General features: G+C 42.5%; 1 protein-coding gene across 4 annotated transcripts in view; it reads right to left on the bottom strand.

The window, feature by feature from the left end:
- Positions 1-18694, bottom strand: part of TNC (tenascin C) — a 148115-nt gene that overhangs the window by 85141 nt on the left and 44280 nt on the right. For all 4 annotated transcript variants that reach the window (XM_063936913.1, XM_063936914.1, XM_063936915.1 and 1 more), the window contains exons 2-5: positions 12622-13174; positions 4200-5699; positions 1761-2024; positions 806-921 (exon numbers count right to left, since the gene is read on the bottom strand). In XM_063936913.1, the coding sequence (XP_063792983.1) occupies positions 806-921; positions 1761-2024; positions 4200-5699; positions 12622-13081 (2340 nt within the window). In that variant the 5' untranslated portion in view covers positions 13082-13174. The remainder of the gene's footprint in view (positions 1-805; positions 922-1760; positions 2025-4199; positions 5700-12621; positions 13175-18694) is intronic.

The following is an 18694-nucleotide window of genomic DNA, read 5'->3' as shown; positions in this document are numbered from 1 at the left end:
TTTTGAACAAAGCCTGTAACATGGCTGGTAGGCGCTGGTTGGTTGCTCATGCAATTTATCCCTCTCCAAGACTTGATAAATCTGGTCATATAATTGCACAGGTCACCTGCTAACAATCTGTGCAAATCTGAACATTCCAATGTTAGCTACAGATTGTTCTATCCGTACCATGTGTAAACAGGGAATTGTATACCCAAATAATGAAGAGATGAAGAAAGATAAAAAATGTGGTGACTTTAGCTAAAATAGTGTGTATTAAAGGCCATTACTGATGGGAGAGATGTGTGCTAAGCGATCTTAACACAAACCGCTCAGAACACATCTCTCCCCCCGCTCAGCACAGCGTGATGTGCTGAGCGAGGGGGGGACAACAACGGGGGGCCGCTCACTTCACACAGCTCTGAAGTGAGCGACCCGCTAGATTGAGCCTGGCAGGCTCAATCTAGCATTGGCGATAGCGGTGAGCAGGGGCGCGCATTGCTATCGCTGGGGGGCATACACACAACAGATCCGTGCTCTAGTCAGATTGCTTAGATTTTAAACACGGATCTCTCCGTGTGTACCCCCCTTAACTCACAGAAACCAATTAGACATATGCTTGAATTTTCTAGTCTGTACTAAAAACATAATTTGAATGCTATGGTTACATTATTTTTTCTTTCAAAACATACCTGCTAGCTAGTATTCATGAATATGTTTATGATGTCTTCACTAGCAGAATACATTCATTTGTGACAGCTGCACTGTGCTTAGTTTTCAAATATTCCGTAGACAACAAGTACAGTATGGCATTTTCTGTACTTACCGTGTTCTGGAAGATAAGCTTCCAAGTATCAAAGGAAATATCGAGTGGTTCCCACTCCACTTCAACAAATGTTTCCTTCACAGATTTAAACCTCAGATCATCTGTGGTGGGCAGGTCTACAAAACACAACATATGTTGTCTTATGGTTCAAACCGTTACTCATATATTATAAAGCAGTCAGTGAAATGTTATGTAATAATGAAGGAGTTTTATGAACCTTTTGCATGTGATAAAAGATATGGTACATTTGCAAGTTTAAACTTAACTACAATTTATTTATTTTTAGCCTGTATTTGTTTAATGCCAACATAGTGCACATGCCTTTACAGGGAGAGCGTTTTTGATCATGACATTAGTCCCTACCTCAGTGGTGCATGTGCAGTGGTATGGATAGACACAAACCTAGCAGTATAGTGAGCCTGGTCCTGCCTTCAAAATTATCCCAAATTGCCAAAATTGCTCCAGTGGATGCAGCATGTCTCATATGTTTGGGCCTGAGTCTCTCTTGGGAGGCTGCTTATAATTCATTTTGAATTTCCCAGGGATTTGCACATGCCCAAAAGAGTCTGTGCCCATCTAGTGCTTAGACTGTATTGCGCTGGTGAGTGACAGCTACAGAGGAGGGGTCCCAGACGGAGGAGGATAGACACAGGCTTCCTCCTCTATTAATACGCCCTGCGCCATCCTCATGATTCCTATACACAAGTATAACTGAAACACTGAGGTTTGACACTTGGCCCAGCACTGGACTCTCCCAGTTTCTCTTCTGTGTCTGATTATGCCTGATTATGCCTGTTTATTTTTTAGCTCTGTTCTAGCCTGTGGTGGTCTTTGTCTTGTTCTGTCTAGTTTATGATCCTGATTCTGTCTTATCTGCTTTAATTTGTGAGTCCACCTGCACATTTCCTTCTGTGTGTTTTAGTGAGAGTAATGTAAGAACAAAGATGGTACTTACGTGTTGCAACTCTGGCACTAACAGGGATACTCTTCTGGTCTTTAAGGATGGCATATACACGGACAAAGTACTCAACTCCAGGCTCAAGTTCTCTAATAGTGGCTGTTGTTTGGTCCCCAGGCACTCTAAAGTCAAACTCCAGGCCTCCAACACTGGTTGGAACGTATGTAATAAGATATTCATTGACTTTGAGTTTGTTGGCCCATTCAAGGTTCATGGTTTTTGTGGTTACATCTGTCACCACTAAGTCTTCTGGTGGTGATACTGTGGGGAAGATACAAAAGCTCAGAAATTCTAAACTTTTCTGCCCGTAAACAATCCATAGAAGCTGACCTGAGTTCATTATAGTATATTATTAAAGCATAAGATTAATGATAAAAATCATCAGGCAGGTTCATTATCTGCTTCAGGCCTTCTACCACTATAATATTTGTTAATGTGTCCAGAACTAGAAGGGACATGTACTACGCAGTGATACAAGAGGAGAAGTGAGCCAGTGGAGTTACCCATGGCAAAAAAATCAGCATTGGTGTAACATTTATAATTTGCATACTATAAAAGTATACAGAGTAGCTGATTGGTTGCCAAGGGAAACTTCTCCACTGGCTAATTTCTCCACTTGCATCAATGCTAAGTACATCTCCCCCTAAATCTGCCAGAATATCTAAGTGCCAGAATTAATTTGAGAAATTGCTACACATTATTATCTCTTTATCAGTCAGATAATAATTTGCATCAAACATGGGGGGAGATGTATCAAGCAGTGTAAAGAATGGAGAGGTGAACCAGTAAAGAAGTTGCCCATAGCAATCAATCATCTTCTAGGATGTAATTGATAGATGCTACCTCAATCCTGATTAGTTCCTATGGGGTGATGCATTTAGACATACCGGCAGTTGGGATGCTGGCTGTCATGTGTACGACGCCGTAATCCTGTCATCACTCTGAATCTCTGTGCCAGTTTACTGAACACCGACATTGTGAAAGTAAGTTGGGGCCACTGTTAGGGTTTGGTTGGACCCACGTGTGTGTGGGGGGGATGGATTTTGAGATAGACACTAGGGGGGCACCACCCTCCTGAGTCTTAGATTGAGTCACCACCCCTGGTGTCTTAGCCCTAGTTGCCAGAGCGGGTTAGGGTATGGGATGAAGTAGAATGGGTATCACCAGGATCCTGTATCACACCCGCTATGGTTGACTTCTCCACTGGTCCAGTTCTCCACTCATCCTCGGTTTGGTGTGACACATGTCACTTTATCAAATCAATTACCCGATGTCACTGCTTATATTGCAGCTTTTTTGGCATGAATTCTACATTAAAAATCCATCAGTATGTTAATTATAAGGGTATATTCAAGAATGAGGCAACTTAGAGGAACTAAACCTAATATTGATTACAATGATAAAGAAAACTAAAAAAGAACAGATAACAATACGGACAATATTAGAGTAAATAACCTAATAAGCGATGAACTCCAATTAATTATGATGTCAAACATACTATTTCTATGAGTACACCATAAGGAGGCACTGAGCAAGATTTTCCCTTAAGAAGGCACCAGAATAAAAATTGCTGCTTTTGCAGAAAACAATTTGCTGCCCATCTCTTCTTTATATCATTATCAATGTAGAAACAGAATATCCAGATTATTTTTGCTCTGAAAAAGCTTGTCCTTACAAGCTGGGCCAGACACTTACTGTATGCTTTATATATCCAGATCAAGAGCCATCATTTATTACAGTTTTTACTTTAAAATTTCCATATTACAAGCTTCCCTAGTAACACCTTACCCCATCCTTAATAACTCATTATCCAGCAGAATTCAGTCAGTGAAAGGAAAGCTACAGTTTTATCTGAATAAAAAAATAAAGTATAGCTAAGTGCAAAACCACAAATGCTCAAAAATTATTTTTACCCCTCTTTGAAAATTATCCAATATTAATAATATGTACTTTTTAGTTTTTTTTGCATTTGGAAGCAGAAGTTAGTCATGTAATGTCAACACTTCACTTTAAGAATAAATTGTTGCATTTCTTCTGATAATATTGTAGATCTTTGATCTTACTAAAACTAAAGATATTCCACTGTACTGCAAAGAACTCGCCTTGCCTTAAGAAAATGAAAACAGATGTGGTACATTGCAATTCAATGTCTATTGTGTAAATTGCTTAGACCTCTGCAAAGCTGGTGCGCAAGCTATCCTTCAGAGATTTTTGTCATCACTGTTTAAATTGAAATGAGCCATAATATAATCCACTCATCAAACACTACCGGCTTGGTGTGAAATTTCTACTGTGCCATTTAGCATGAAGCATGCATATTATCCCACAAAGCTGTGGTATAATTAACACAACTTTGATGTAATAAAGAGTTGAAATAAAAAGAGTTTATTTTGTATGAATGCCAAATACACTGTGATAAAGCTGAATTGGACTTACCTTCCAGACAGAAATCTCCTATAAAGCCTTCATTACAAATGCATTGTCCATCTACACAACGGCCTTGGTTATTGCAGTTTTGAAAGCAGGTGCGTTCACCACAATTGTCTCCTGTGTATCCTTCATTGCAAACACACTGTCCATCGATACAGAGCCCTCTGTTGTTACAGTCATCGGGGCAGCGTAATTCACCACAGTTATCGCCCATAAATAAATTGTCACATATACATTTCCCGTTAACACAGCGACCTCTGTGGTTGCAATCATCTGGGCATCTCAGTTCTGAGCAGTCTTCTCCCATAAGTCCCTCATCACACACACACTGCCCATTAACACAGCGCCCCTTGTTGTTACAGTCATTGGGACATCTCAACTCACTGCAGTCCACACCCATAAATCCCTCATCACACACACACTGCCCATTAACACACCGCCCCCTATCTTTACAGTCGTTAAGACATCTCAGCTCACTGCAGTCCAAACCCATAAATCCCTCATCACACACACACTGCCCATTAACACACCGCCCCCTGTCTTTACAGTCGTTGGGACATCTCAACTCACTGCAGTCCAAGCCCATAAAGCCTTCTTCGCATACACACTGCCCATTGACACACTTTCCTTTGATGCTGCAGTCATTAGGACATCTCAGTTCGCCACAGTCATTTCCAGTGTACTCCAAGTCACACACGCATTGCCCATTAACACACCGGCCTCTGTTGTTGCAGTCATTTGGGCATCTTAGCTCCCCACAGTCCACTCCTTTGTATTCCTCTTTACAAATACAGACACCATTAACACAACGCCCCTGGTTGTTGCAGTTGTCTGGGCAACTCAGTTCGCTACAGTCATCCCCTGTAAAGCCTATATTGCACACACACAATCCATTCACACATATACCATTGTTATTGCAGTTGTTTGGACAGGCAAGTTCACCACAGTCCTCTCCAGTGAACCCTTCTTCACAGAAGCACACACCATTCACACAGCGTCCACGGTCAAAGCAGTCATTAGGGCAAATCAGCTCACTGCAGTCCTCTCCTGTGTAAGGTTCATCGCAGACACACTCATTATCAACACAACGTCCACGATTGTTGCAATTATTTGGACACATTGGTTCACTGCAGTCGACCCCAACAAAATTGTCATCACACACACAACGCCCATTCACACACTTCCCATGCTCACTGCAAGGCACTGGGCAAATCTCTTCATTACAGTCTTCTCCACCAAAGCCATCAAAGCAAACACATATGCCATTGACACATTTGCCCTGGTCATTGCAGTCATTCAGGCAAGACAATTCACTACAGTCTTCGCCTGTGTATCCTGGATTGCAGACACATTTTCCATCCACACATGTTCCTCTGTTATGGCAGTTTCCTGGACATTCTGCTTCTGTGCAGTTGGGTCCTTTCCATCCAGGCTCACAAACACAGCCACAAGTTTCAGTACTGTAGTTCCCATGCCCATTGCAGTAAGGCTTGGTTTCCACTACACCTGTAAAGATAAGGAAAATGCAAACAATATTACAATTTAGAATCTTACTTGTAGGGCACTATCATAAAAACACATACTGTATGTTATTGTCCTATAATGAATTTGACCATAATGTCAAGCTAATGTATTGTTTGAATGATAATCACAATGTGCAAGTATATTATTACTTTGATTTGTTCGAATTGTGATTTTGGTAGTGATTTATCAAATATTTACTGCATATATGACATTACCTGTAGAATTAGTAACCATATCCCTATTTATTTAAAAGTGGTGACTAGATATAAAGTTATTTCCATTTCAATGGGACATGGCCCTTCAGTGAGAGTAGGACCATCTGCCACTCCCCCCACTCCCCCTTCCCTCATAGACATTTGTCCTGATTTGAGCTAGAGATCAGGACATGTCCCAACACTTTACAACAAAGGGCTTGCAGTTGCTTGGGGACAGAACACTGTATTCTACACCCAGCCACATAATGCTGACCACATGGGGACAGTTTTCACCCATTCTTATGGTCTCCATAGGGCTGTATGGTGCTGAGGATTTTCAGGTTAAATAAGATGGTTGAATTCTTCTCTTGGGTAATAGGGGAATGTAATAAAAAAAATCTCAAAATGTATAGTTTGGAGCAGAGAAGGGAAAGGGAGGACATGATAGAAACTTTCAAATATATTCAAGGGTTTTAACAAAGTCCAGGAGAGAAACATACTTCACATGAAGAGAAGTATTAGAACACGAGGACAAGCACTGAAACTGGAGGGAGGTTGGTCCAGGAGAAATTTGAGGTAAAATTACACTACAGAAAGGTAGTGGACAAGTGGAATAGCCTCCCATCAGAGGTGGTAGAGGCTATGGGGTCTATTCATTAAGCAGTGAAAAGTGTGGTGAAGAGAGCCAAAGGTGAAGTTGCCCATGGCAACCAATCAGCATTGAAGTAACATTTATAATTTGCATACTATACAATTGTATGGGACATCTGATTAGTTGCCATTGACAACTTCGCCACAGGCTCACTTCTCCACTCTTTACACTGCTTCATGAATAGATCCCTAAGACAGTAGAGCAATTTAAATATAAATGGGATAAACATAATACTATCCTTAGAAAGAAATAAGGATCAAATAAGGTTTGAGGTAAAAATATGGTAAAAAAGGAGCAGACTAGATGGGCCAAGTGGTCTCTTATCTGCCATCAAATTCTATGTTTCTATGTTTTTATACAGTTGGTTAATTTATTTTACTTTTTCAAAATCAGGAGACGTAGTCTTACATGAGCTCTGCAATTAGATTACCTTTTACCAATTTCCCAAACTCTGCTATTACAGTCAAGGTTTTAAAAACATCCATGGTTGAGCACAGGTGACTTAATAAGTACCTTAGTCAATTTGAGTTGGCCATTTGGATATCCTGAAATCCTGTACTGTAATGTAATGGGAAAGTCTGCCTTATTCAATACAAAGGTGTTACTACTGTGGTAAGATCTCACATATAAATGTAACATAGAAGAGCTACACTAAAGGCTCTTTCTGCTTCAATAACAAAAAGTTTGTCCACTACCAGTGGCAGCTCCATAGGTGGGGCTGCAGATCAGCTCAAAACTCAAATAGGGGAGACATAGCAACTGCCAGAGTCCGTTTGAAATGGCAGTTGGTGACGGGTGGTGTGGCTCCCTTATTTCAAATTTGAACTGACCTGCAGCCCCACCTCTGGAGACGCCACTATCCACTACTCATATTCCACATATTGCACCTAGACACCCTGTTTTTGTAAGTCTCTGGATAGTATACACCTCTATCCCCAAGAGACACAAATTGCCCTGTACTTCTTTTGTCCTAAACTGGCATATTGAAATGTGTTACTGATGTATGCATATGCATGAATTTTCAATAAACAACCTTCTAGCAGTACACAATACAATCTGGTGCACTATAACTCTATGTCTATTATACCTATCACGCATTTCAACATTTGAATCTGGATTTGTCTTCCTGTTATACAATCATTTCATTTATGAACACTCAAGTGTTTTTTGTTTTGTTTTTTGGTTTGTTTTTATCTCTGAAATGTATCAGCAAGGGTAATAAAGTTGTTGTTTGCTTAATAGGATGTTTACTTGGAAAATTGTAGTGGAAAAAAAACCCTCCCAGCATTATAATATCCCACATTTTGCAAGACTTTGATTGTAAAAACATGTTAAAGTATATTATGAAAATATCAATTTTAATTATTGGTTCAAGTCCTGGTACTTTTGGGAACAATGTTATTAGCTGACACATTTTTCCATTCTTTGAGGTTGCTTTTCAAGTTTTCATGTCTTTAAATGGAAGTATAAAGTGCCTATACCAGACTTATAATTATAAGACTTTACAATGTGAAGGGGTCAGCCCTCCTCCCTCCTTATTATAAAACAACCACATACTGTAGTTTAGAAAGAACACTGCATGTTAACAGTGTTTCCATTAGTTTCTCCTTATAGTTCTAGATATTGTAGATAAGACAGCACTATGTGGTCACATGCAATGTTCCAAAATCTCAAAGCTGAAATAGGTTATGATTGAAGCACTCTTATACTGGAATTTACACACCATCACTAATCTATATAAAGCATATACTGAGAATAGGCATTATTTGCCATTTATCCATCTATTGCTGCCTCTCAGTCTGGGTTGGACTGGACCACAGGGTCACAGAGGAAACCCCCGGTGGGCCCCACTGCCCGGGAACCCCTCATCTTCTTCTAGGGATCAGGTTCCAGACTGTATACTTGAATTATGCATTATACATATAATATGTTACCTTATTCTGCACATGACTATGATGTATTCTCTGAAGAGCATTGCCAATCTATCTCTGATACCTTAACATGCATTCACTAGCAGTATTTATATATTTATCAAGGGGCCCAGCCCATTCACTCTCTAATGGTTAGGCAAACCAATGTAGCAGCTGGCCACACCCCCTCTGGAGACTGGCCACACCCCTAACCATGGGCCCGTACCACTGTATTCCCCGGCGGGCACTTCATGCCTCAGTCCGATTCTGCTCTTAGTAGTAGAGATAGGATGAGTTTTACTGAAACAGTTGTCTAAGGAATCAGGATCCGAGGTTAAGAAAACACTTGGAATTAATTAAAAACATACAATTTGTTTTCATAATTAAATGTATTAGATTTTCCTTAGTTGTTAAACACTACACTAAATTGAGGTGCTGCTGTAGGGCCTGAAACATGTAAATAAAATATTTATTATATTATTTGTAGTAATAGTAATATCAGGGGCATATAAAAATTGCATGCTTATACCCGGGGGGTAGTTTAAGAGAGAATAGGGCCATGTACAGGCTTCGTGTGGGCCCCCTACTTTCTGGCAGTGCAGTAGACTCTGCCTTTGTACCAGAGTCTACTATAAAGGTGCAAATCACCAAGAAAATGGCTGCAGCTGCTGTTCCATTTTCCCAATGATTTTTGATACTCTGCAGTGCCGACCAACACAGGACTCCAGATAGGTCAGAGCAGGTGAGGCGTTCATTCGCACGGGGCACCCGCCGCGGCTCTAGGTGGCTCAGTTTGCTGCTCCCCCTCCTACCTGTCATTACTGCTCCGCTCGGAGAGCGGATTTTCGTGCAATGACGCGTTTGCATTGTGACATCACGACACAAATGCGTCATTACACGAAGCTCCACCCCAAGCAGAATACTGATGACGGGGAGGAGGGGGAGCTGCCCGGGAAGCCTTCCAGCAAGCTAGGAGGAGGGAGAGGCGGGCCGGTGCGGGCCAAAGAGCGGGAAGCGGGAGGACCGCTGCAAACGTAATTATAACATTCTCTTTCTCTCACTCTCTTTCTTTGTAGAAGGGGACTCTTGCCTGCCGTAATGTGTAAAATGGGGACACTTGCCTGCCTTAATGTGTAAAATGGGGATACTTGCCTGCTGTAATGTGTAAAATGGGTACTTTTGCCTGCTGTAATGTGTAAAATGGGTACTCTTGCCTTCCGTAATGTGTAAAACGGGGACTCTTGCCTGCAGTAATGTGTAAAATGGCGACACTTGCCTGCTGTAATGTGTAAAATGGGGACTCTTGCCTGCCGTAATGTGTAAGATGGGGACTCTTGCCTGCCGTAATGTGTAAAATGGGGACACTTGCCTGCCGTAATGTGTAAAATGGGGACACTTGTCTGCTGTAATGTGTAAAATCAGGACAGTTGCCTGCCGTAATGTGTAAAATGGGTATTTAATGTATCAAGGTGTGTGGCATAATATGGTGTAGGGGGCATTACTGTGTGGTGCTTAATATGGTAGAATTTCTTTTTTCCTGTGGTGACCGCGATCTGTTGGTGTAAGGTAGTCTTTCCAGATGAGGCCACGCCCATTTTAATGAGACCACGCCCATTCTAACAAGGTCACGTCCCTATCCTTTCTTTTTTAGATTTATGGGGGACGCATTTTTTTATGGCAATGGGGGAGGGTGGGGTGCATTTTTAAATCTCGCACTGGGAGCCAAATTGCATAGAAACAGCCCTGTGATAGGTGACTAAAATTATACAGGTGCAAGGAGGTGGAACAATGGAATTGCATGCACTGCACCCCATGCACCTATTATGGGTACGCCAAAGTATACACCCATATGCTGGAGTACATACCTTGAAAGATGTACAGTATCCAGCTCTGCATCAGCAGCATACTGTATGTGCCAAATTGATGTCAAGCATTTTGTACAAGAAGGATCGTATGCTTAAACAAGCAAGTCATAAGCACAAGAAATGTTTTCTATAATTATTTTTTAAAGGGAAAAATCCACGCGCTGCATACTACTGTTCTAACAGGCATGTACTGTATGCATCTCATTGTGTGCCTGCATCTGCACACAATTACACAAAAGCTCCCCGTACTGTTCTTGCCTCACATTATACCGCCTCTTCCCTCCACTATTCCGCATGTCCAGTTAAAAGCTAGCCAGCAAATCTCCACACAGTACAGCTTTTTCTGTGTGCTTAGGGCCTAATTCTAAGTAGATTGCAAAATAAAATTTTCGTCTAATGGGCAAAACCATGTGTACTGCAGGTGGGACAGATATAACATGTGCAGAGTGAGTTAGATTTGGGTGGGTTATATTGTTTCTGTGCAGGGTAAATACTGGCTGCTTTATTTTACACTGCAATTTAGCTTTCAGTTTGAACACACCCCACCCAATTTTAACATGTTATATCTGTCCCACCTGGGTGGACGCTGCTGTGAGCGTCGGCTGTGACACATCCTCCGGCTACGCTGCTGTAGCGCTGCTCTCCCCCATCTGCCCGCGGCTCTCCCCCTTCTCCTCATCTCCCCCCCCCCCCCCACCGTCTCCTCCTCTCCCCTGTCTCTGCTCCCACATCTCAATTTGACTTTTTTTAAAGTCGAATTGAGATGGTCGAAAGGAGAAGCACGCAGATCGGCAGCTATTCCGCCGATCCACGTGCTTTTCGACAAGTCGAATTCCTCGACTTGTCAAATAATTTGGGGTTAGATTGAATAGGTCGGAACCCCTTCCAACCTAATAAAGTCCAAAACTGCTGTCTTTTAGACAGACGGCAGCTTTCAACTTCAGTTGAATATACCCCATAGTGTACAAATTTGCAGGTTTTATGCTACTCAAATGGGAGTTGCATCCAATCAGCATTAGGAGCTTGATTCAGAGGTGGATGCAGTTTCGATTAAGCCACAACTGGCCAATGTTTTCAGTTCTTCAAAATTGTCTTTGCCACCCTGCACATGTGCCATAAGGGTCTTGTGATGGTGATTCGCAGTGTGGATATAGAATCAGTTTGATTGAGAGTAGGTAACCATTTGGGGAAGTAAAGGGGAGTGGTAACTAAAGCTCAGGTGAGTCACAACCGTCTTGAGGGCATTTTATGACCAACGATTGTGTCTTTGGACATAGTACTTCTGGCACCATCATCTCAGTTGTTCCCGATGTGCAACTGATGCTACATCTTTGGGCACAAGTGGCGGATCTGAGAAGCCACCGGAGGAAGTCCCAAAACATGGTTCCAGCAATATTAGCCAATCTTCTCAGATCCGCTGTGACTGAAGGCACAGCAACGAGCTGATTTGTGCGTACCTCTGAATAAGGCACTAGGACACATAACATACCATAATACGTTAGCTAACACTAGTCTATTTACGTGTACTGTTGAGAGGAATATTATTTCCTTTGCTGCTTCAGACAGCAGACTAGAGCTGGACCTTGATAAATTGTTTCTTGTATTAGCATTAAATGTTCTGTGGGCCTAATACAAGGTTAATTGCAAAGCAACATTTTCCTCTAATGGACAAAACCATGTGCACTGCAGGGGGGCTTGGGGGGGGTTTGCGGAAGATATAACATGTGAAGAGAGATTTAGATTTAGGTGGGTTATTTTGTTTCTGTGCATGATACATGCTGGCGGCTTTATTTTTACACTGCAATTTAGATTTCAGTTTGAACACACCCCAACCAAATCTAGCTCTCTCTAATAGTGCAAAATGTTCCAACATATTAATGTTAGAACATACAAATTTCTGAGTAACATTATTAGTGATGACCTCACACATATGTTCAGATGTATAGTGCCAGATGAAATTAAATCTGATCTCGTTGGATCTTATAAGACAGCATTGCACACTGTGTACTTTTCAGCCATTATGGCAACAACAAAATAAATAGCTGATTAATAACATATTCATGTGACCATGGCTGTGAAGAGATCAGAGTTCTGGTACGTTAAGGCGAGCATGGCCAATCAGGGTGAGGGAGGGGGGTGGCCATACCCCTTCATCCATACCAGGCCCTGATTTAGATGATATGGAGGTAAGGCTATGTTTCCTTGGCCTACCCAGGCTCCCGGGCAGAAGTGATCCCAGGTACTTTAAATGAAAATAAAGAAAAACACCTTTAATATTCTCACCTTCAGCAGGCTGTGTAGAGCAGCACCCAGCCCCTGTAGTACATTGCTCTCGAAGGGATGACACTAAGCTTTCCAGGTCCTCTAATCTGCTCAGAAGGTCTTTAATATCTGGAGCTGCTGCACATCCACATGCCCTTCTTGGAATGTTGATACGATGTGTAAAAACAATCTGGTTTTCACCATTCAATGTGGTCTCCTGGTAATTTTTGCCAAGCTCTGTCTGTGGCTTTACCTCGTTTTCAGCTGTACCTTCAGGGTCAAGGTCAACAGAGCATAGAGAACCCATTGGAACTTTAATATTGTACACATGGTTAAACACTACTGACTGGTTGTCTTCAGGCAAGGTGATGTTCAAACCAGTGTCTCTTTTGTGTCGAATAACTTTCCTTATTAGCCCACAGTTCACCTGAGAACTTAGCATTAAAATGAGTAGGCTGAGCACCTGTATGGGATACCCCATGGCTGCGTCCTTATGTGATATTTATTTTTCTGCGTTATTTCTTTGAAGTGTCAATTCTAAATTTCTTTGTATGTTTTCTTCTCCCACGTTATTCTGAAAGATAAAGATGTTGAAAATCAATGTAAAATTGCCGCATGTTTTTGTAGTAATTGAAAGCAACATCAAAGTAGATCTCCCTCTCATTCTTTATATTATGTAAAGATCTGTTTTTGGCAAGTATGTAATTAGACTTGAACTACTACGGTATACCATTCTGTGAATTCACAAAGAGTTTTATTTTTTTAAATCAAAGGGAATGTTAAGAAATTTTGTATATTTTGTTCTGCAGAACTGTATATAAGACAATAATAATCCCATGGAACACAGGGCAAGATCTAAACCGATAACACCATTTGCTCTAAATATCTGTGGGACGGAAAACATAAAATATATAGTAAAGCATAATAAAATTAATAATAAAATAATAAATATAAAGTTTTTTTTAAATGAATTTGTGTTTGACAGTTGTGTGGACTCCAACCATTCAATACTGGAGTAGCAGATAACTCTAATAGCTTACATTGTTATTCTTGGTGCTTACATAAGACACATACATTTACAGGGCTGGGTATATGTGACCAGCGGTCAGGAGACCGCTGGTCACCATACCGGCGCTGGAATCCCAGCTTTTAGATGCCTGGTGGGGGGCAGCAAGCGCAATGAAGCCCCTTGCCACGCTGCGCTCGGCACAGGTTAAATTCCCAGTCTATGAGTGGTAAAAAGTCCTGTTAGTCGGCATGATGACTGTCGGGACTGTAAGAGGGCAGGATTCCGGCATCGGTATTGCAACCGGCGGACTCCTGACCACCAGTCACGTAACTACCTCCCCATCTACTTTGCAAGGAATCTAGGTCAACAAACCCGATTTTAGCTATCAGCTATATAACAGTCTATGGAATGACCATTGAAAGCTAATTGGTTGGTATGGGCATCTTATACACTGTATCTCTTTCTAAGGTTTGATACATCTCCCCTTATATATTTTATTTACATTTTAGACTGAATTTATTTATATGGGGTTTGTAACAAAAGTAGGATCATTGTTGTTCAGTACACCAGAAATATTATTTTGTGATATACTGTGTACATTCTTCCAGGTTTGATTATGGACACTGCATCAGATTGTCTTTTAATCTGTTCAGATGTTCTCCACAAACCTGCAAACTAAACCATCATTCTATTCATGTGTTGGAATGGTTGAACCCTTAAAAATGTTGGAAAAACATGGTCACTTTCTATAACATGGAGAAGGAGAGGAAATTACATTAGCAGATCTCAGTATTCCACATGAAGCAGTTTTTCCAGCAGTTCTTGTCTGCTTTTTTGATTTAAGATAAAGCCCAAAGGAGGTAAGGTTACAAACCATCCACGGGTTACATGCCTCTTTCCTACAGTGATCTGGAGACTGGTAACTAGAGATCAGCAATAAATTTGCAAAGTCCTAAACTTTTAAAAAAAAAATCACTGATTTACCATCAACTAATAATTTGTCAAATTCTGACAATTAATTAAAAATTGTGAAGTCATTAAATTGTGAAGTCATTAATGCCCCTGAAAATTTGACCAATTAAAGTTTATGGAAAGCAAAGCACGACAGCATAAAAAAGTCACTTGTTTATAACCTTATGAAAGGAGCTTAAACTCCCTCAAACAATTATTCTACTTGGGTGGTACTAGGAAAAACACCTATGGATGATCCCTGTGACTTTCACTATTAGTAGCCCATGCAGTTTGTCGCAGCGCAGCGATTGGGTCGGAACTGCGCATGCGCCGACTCTGCAGTGCACCGGCGCATGGCAGCCATCGTTGCCTAGCGATCGCCTCTGAGACAGAGGCGGTCGCTGGGCGGGAGGGGGCTGGATGGCGGCGTTAAGCCGCCGTTTAAGGGGCGCGGTCTGGCCAATGCAGGCATTGGGGGGGTGGGCCGCGCCGGCTGCGTGACGTCAAGCGGAGCCGCTACGGCCCGGGGTGCGACGAGTAGCTCCCGGCCAGCACGCTAAAGCTGCGCTGGTCGGGAGCTACTCTTGATGTGCAAAGGCATCACTGCTGTGTGATACCTTTGCACTTCTGCGCGTGGGGGCGGCACTGACATGCGGGGCGGACTAGCCCTGTGCTGGGCGTCCCTCCGCTTGTCAGTGTGAATGATCGTAGCTGTGCTAAATTTAGCACAGCTACGATCAACTCGGAATGGCCCCCTATATTTGCTACAGAGCTATGCAAACAGTAGTATAGCATTGCCTGCCCCTTTTTCTTTCACATTTGTCATCCTTACTATCCATTTTTTTCTGTACCCAAACGATTTCCCATTGGGTTGAAAATATCGGCAAGTATGATTCTATTGAGGAGTGATCACTTAGCACTATGTCCAATAAATATAGCAATGCACTATAATACAATTAATTGCAAACTTTCATCCAAAAACATAATTGAAAACGATCTGAGTCTCCTCTGTGACATCATTACTGGTTAGTGTTTGACGGGAAGATTTATCAAACTTTGGGGAGAGATAAGGGGGAGAAATGACAAGCAAATCAGCTTCTAACTTTCACTTTATATTCTGTGTTTGAAAACATGATAGTTAGGAACCAATAATATACGTGCAGTTTCAAACGCAGGATTTCCAGAAGGGGAGTTTCCAAATGCAATTTACAATCTCCCGCTCTGCTGAACATTGTAGCAAGTGCGGGAGTCTGGTGAAGCTGTAGAAGCAGAGCCGGATTAAGGGGGGGGGGGGGGGGGGGCTCGAGGGGCACGTCACCCTGGGCCACCTCTATGAATGGGGCCCCCCAGCTTTGGTTACAGCTGCAGTGCAAAAGTGCACTGCAAGCTGTAGAAAATGAAAGTAAACAGGAGTGGATACTGAGGAGGAAGAGGGGTGGAGTTCGTGCATGGGGGCGGGGCTTCACGGCACTGTGCATTCAGTGCCTGGCAATCAGCATGGGAAAGAGGAGGAGAGCTTGGAGGCAGGATGGGATCAGATGCACAGTGTGCCTGCAGTGCCCACCCAGTGATTTTAGAGGGAGGTGAGAGGGAGGAGTGGGGGAAACTGTGTGTGTGAGAGGGAGTAGGGGGACACTGTATAGGAATATGTGTGAGAGGGGGGAGGGGGACACTGTATAGGAATATGTGTGAGAGCGGGGAGGGGGACACTGTATGAGGGAGGAGGGGGACACTGTATAGGAATATGTGTGAGAGGGGGGAGGGGGATACTGTATAGGAATATGTGTGAGGGGGGAGGGGGACACTGTATGAGGGAGGAGGGGGACACTGTATATAAATATGTGTGAGAGGGAGGAGGGGGACACTGTATAGGAATATGTGTGAGAGGGGGGAGGGGGACACTGTATAGGAATATGTGTGAGAGGGGGGAGGGGGACACTGTATGAGGGAGGAGGGGGACACTGTATATAAATATGTGTGAGAGGGAGGAGGGGGACACTGTATAGGAATATGTGTGAGAGGGGGGAGGGGGACACTGTATAGGAATATGTGTGAGAGGGGGGAGGGGGACACTGTATAGGAATATGTGTGAGAGGGGGGAGGGGGACACTGTATAGGAATATGTGTGAGAGGGGGGAGGGGGACACTGTATAGGAATATGTGTGAGAGGGGGGAGGGGGACACTGTATAGGAATATGTGTGAGAGGGGGGAGGGGGACACTGTATAGGAATATGTGTGAGAGGGGGGAGGGGGACACTGTATATGAATATGTGTGAGAGGGGGGAGAGAGACACTGTATTGATTCCTGCTGATCGGGGCTGGAGCTGACATCAGACACCCTCCCTGAAAACGCTTAAGTCCGTCTGCGTTTTTACGGACGCTCCCTGAAAACGGCCTCTTCCTGTCAATCACCTTGCGTATGCCCGTGCGAATGGTTCATCCGCACCATCCCGTCGTTGACCACCTATGCCCATTGTAGCTGTCCGACCCAACTGCGCATTGTGGTACATACGCATGCACAGTTCGGATCTGATCACCCGCTGTGCAAAAACACACAGCAGCGATCGGATCTAAATGACCTCCTAAGACCCGATCCAAAAATGTTAATCTTTAGGGCCCCCCAGTATTAAGTGCCCCCGGCCCCCCAAAGCCTTAATCCAGCTCTGTGTAGAAGAACGTAGTACCGACTCTGAACATATATATCTACATATTGGTCATTTTATACACTGGACAGTGTGTGGAATAAAGTATTAATAATTAACACTACAGATGGACTATAGTATAGGCTTTATATAACATATTTAACTACAATAAATAACATACGTGGCCAGGAAAAGGTTACACTTCCCATGATAAATAAATAAATAAATAAATACACAAATTAGAACCAGTAAGAGACAAAACCGCACTTTCTAGTGAATGGGGTGCATGTGCGTCACTGACTCGCATGCACCTCAGAGGCGGTGGTAGGCGCGTCCAGGCACGGATGGAGCCACAATTAGCATGGCTTCATCTGTACTTTCATGTCCAATGCACTGATTGTGCGCTCAGGTCCACACACACAGATAACTTGGTCAAAGATGCAGCTACCACTGGGCATGTGCAACAGCTCCACTCTGTACCTTAAACTGCATGATGTGGCGGCAGCTCTAGTAATTGTATTACATAGAAGTGATAGGGTGATCATAATTAGAGTCACTGTCCAAGTAGAGGGGGGTTTGCAGGCAACCAACCCCCGCACACCCTGTATTTGCATATGACATGGAAGCAATATGAGAAATATGAGATTTCTCCGTGGTAACCCCTTCCCTAGCTGGGACGAAGCAGTGAAAAGCCCTGTTATCCCTGTTAACTTTTCACTGTTACTGTACATGAATAGATCCCCATAAAGTGGAGAGCTTCCAACTGTCATTTTTCAAACATAGCCTGTAAAATGACAGGAGATGATTGGTTGGTACTTTATCTCTTTCCACTTTATCTCTCTCCAAGCTTTGACACATATTCCCCTTTATTGATTGATATTTTATCTCTCTCCAAGCTTTGATAAATCTTCCCCTGAATCCTCACTGAGGAGACCTGCAAGGCAGTACAAAATGGAGTTTAACATGTGAAGAGTCAGCAGACAGCCCAAAGGCTGCTTAGCAAGTCCTGGTAACAAGAACAGTCAAATAAAATACTGGAATATTGCTCCACAGGAGATCAGGTATCACTGGATATTCTAAACTGAAGCTCACAGTTTCCAAGTTGTATTGGCAAAAATGTATGTTTGGATTACACCCAATACATTTAATTAAAGCCAGTTGTTGCACAGAGGGATTATTTAATATGGTTTTTGTTTTATTCTTTAAAATGTAAAGTCTTTCATACAAATACTGTTTTCAGTCTATAGAATTTGCTGCCAATGGAACTGGTAGTTTGACGTCCAAAAAGGATTAAAATAATTAATAGGAAGCCATTCTTACAGGAAGTGACATCTAGGTAATAGTCAGCAAATACCATTGCTGAGATCCAGTGAATGAATTTGATTGCCATATGTGGGATAATTATTTTTTTTCCTTTGTGTATGGCTAAATTAGCAGCAGCCTCTCTGAGGTTTTTGTTTTGTCTTCTTCTTCTTCTTCTACTTCTTCTTC

The sequence above is a fragment of the Pseudophryne corroboree genome, chromosome 8 (assembly GCF_028390025.1).
Source record: "Pseudophryne corroboree isolate aPseCor3 chromosome 8, aPseCor3.hap2, whole genome shotgun sequence".
In the NCBI taxonomy this organism is placed as follows: domain Eukaryota; kingdom Metazoa; phylum Chordata; class Amphibia; order Anura; family Myobatrachidae; genus Pseudophryne; species Pseudophryne corroboree.
This window is presented reverse-complemented; position numbering and strand designations above follow the sequence as displayed.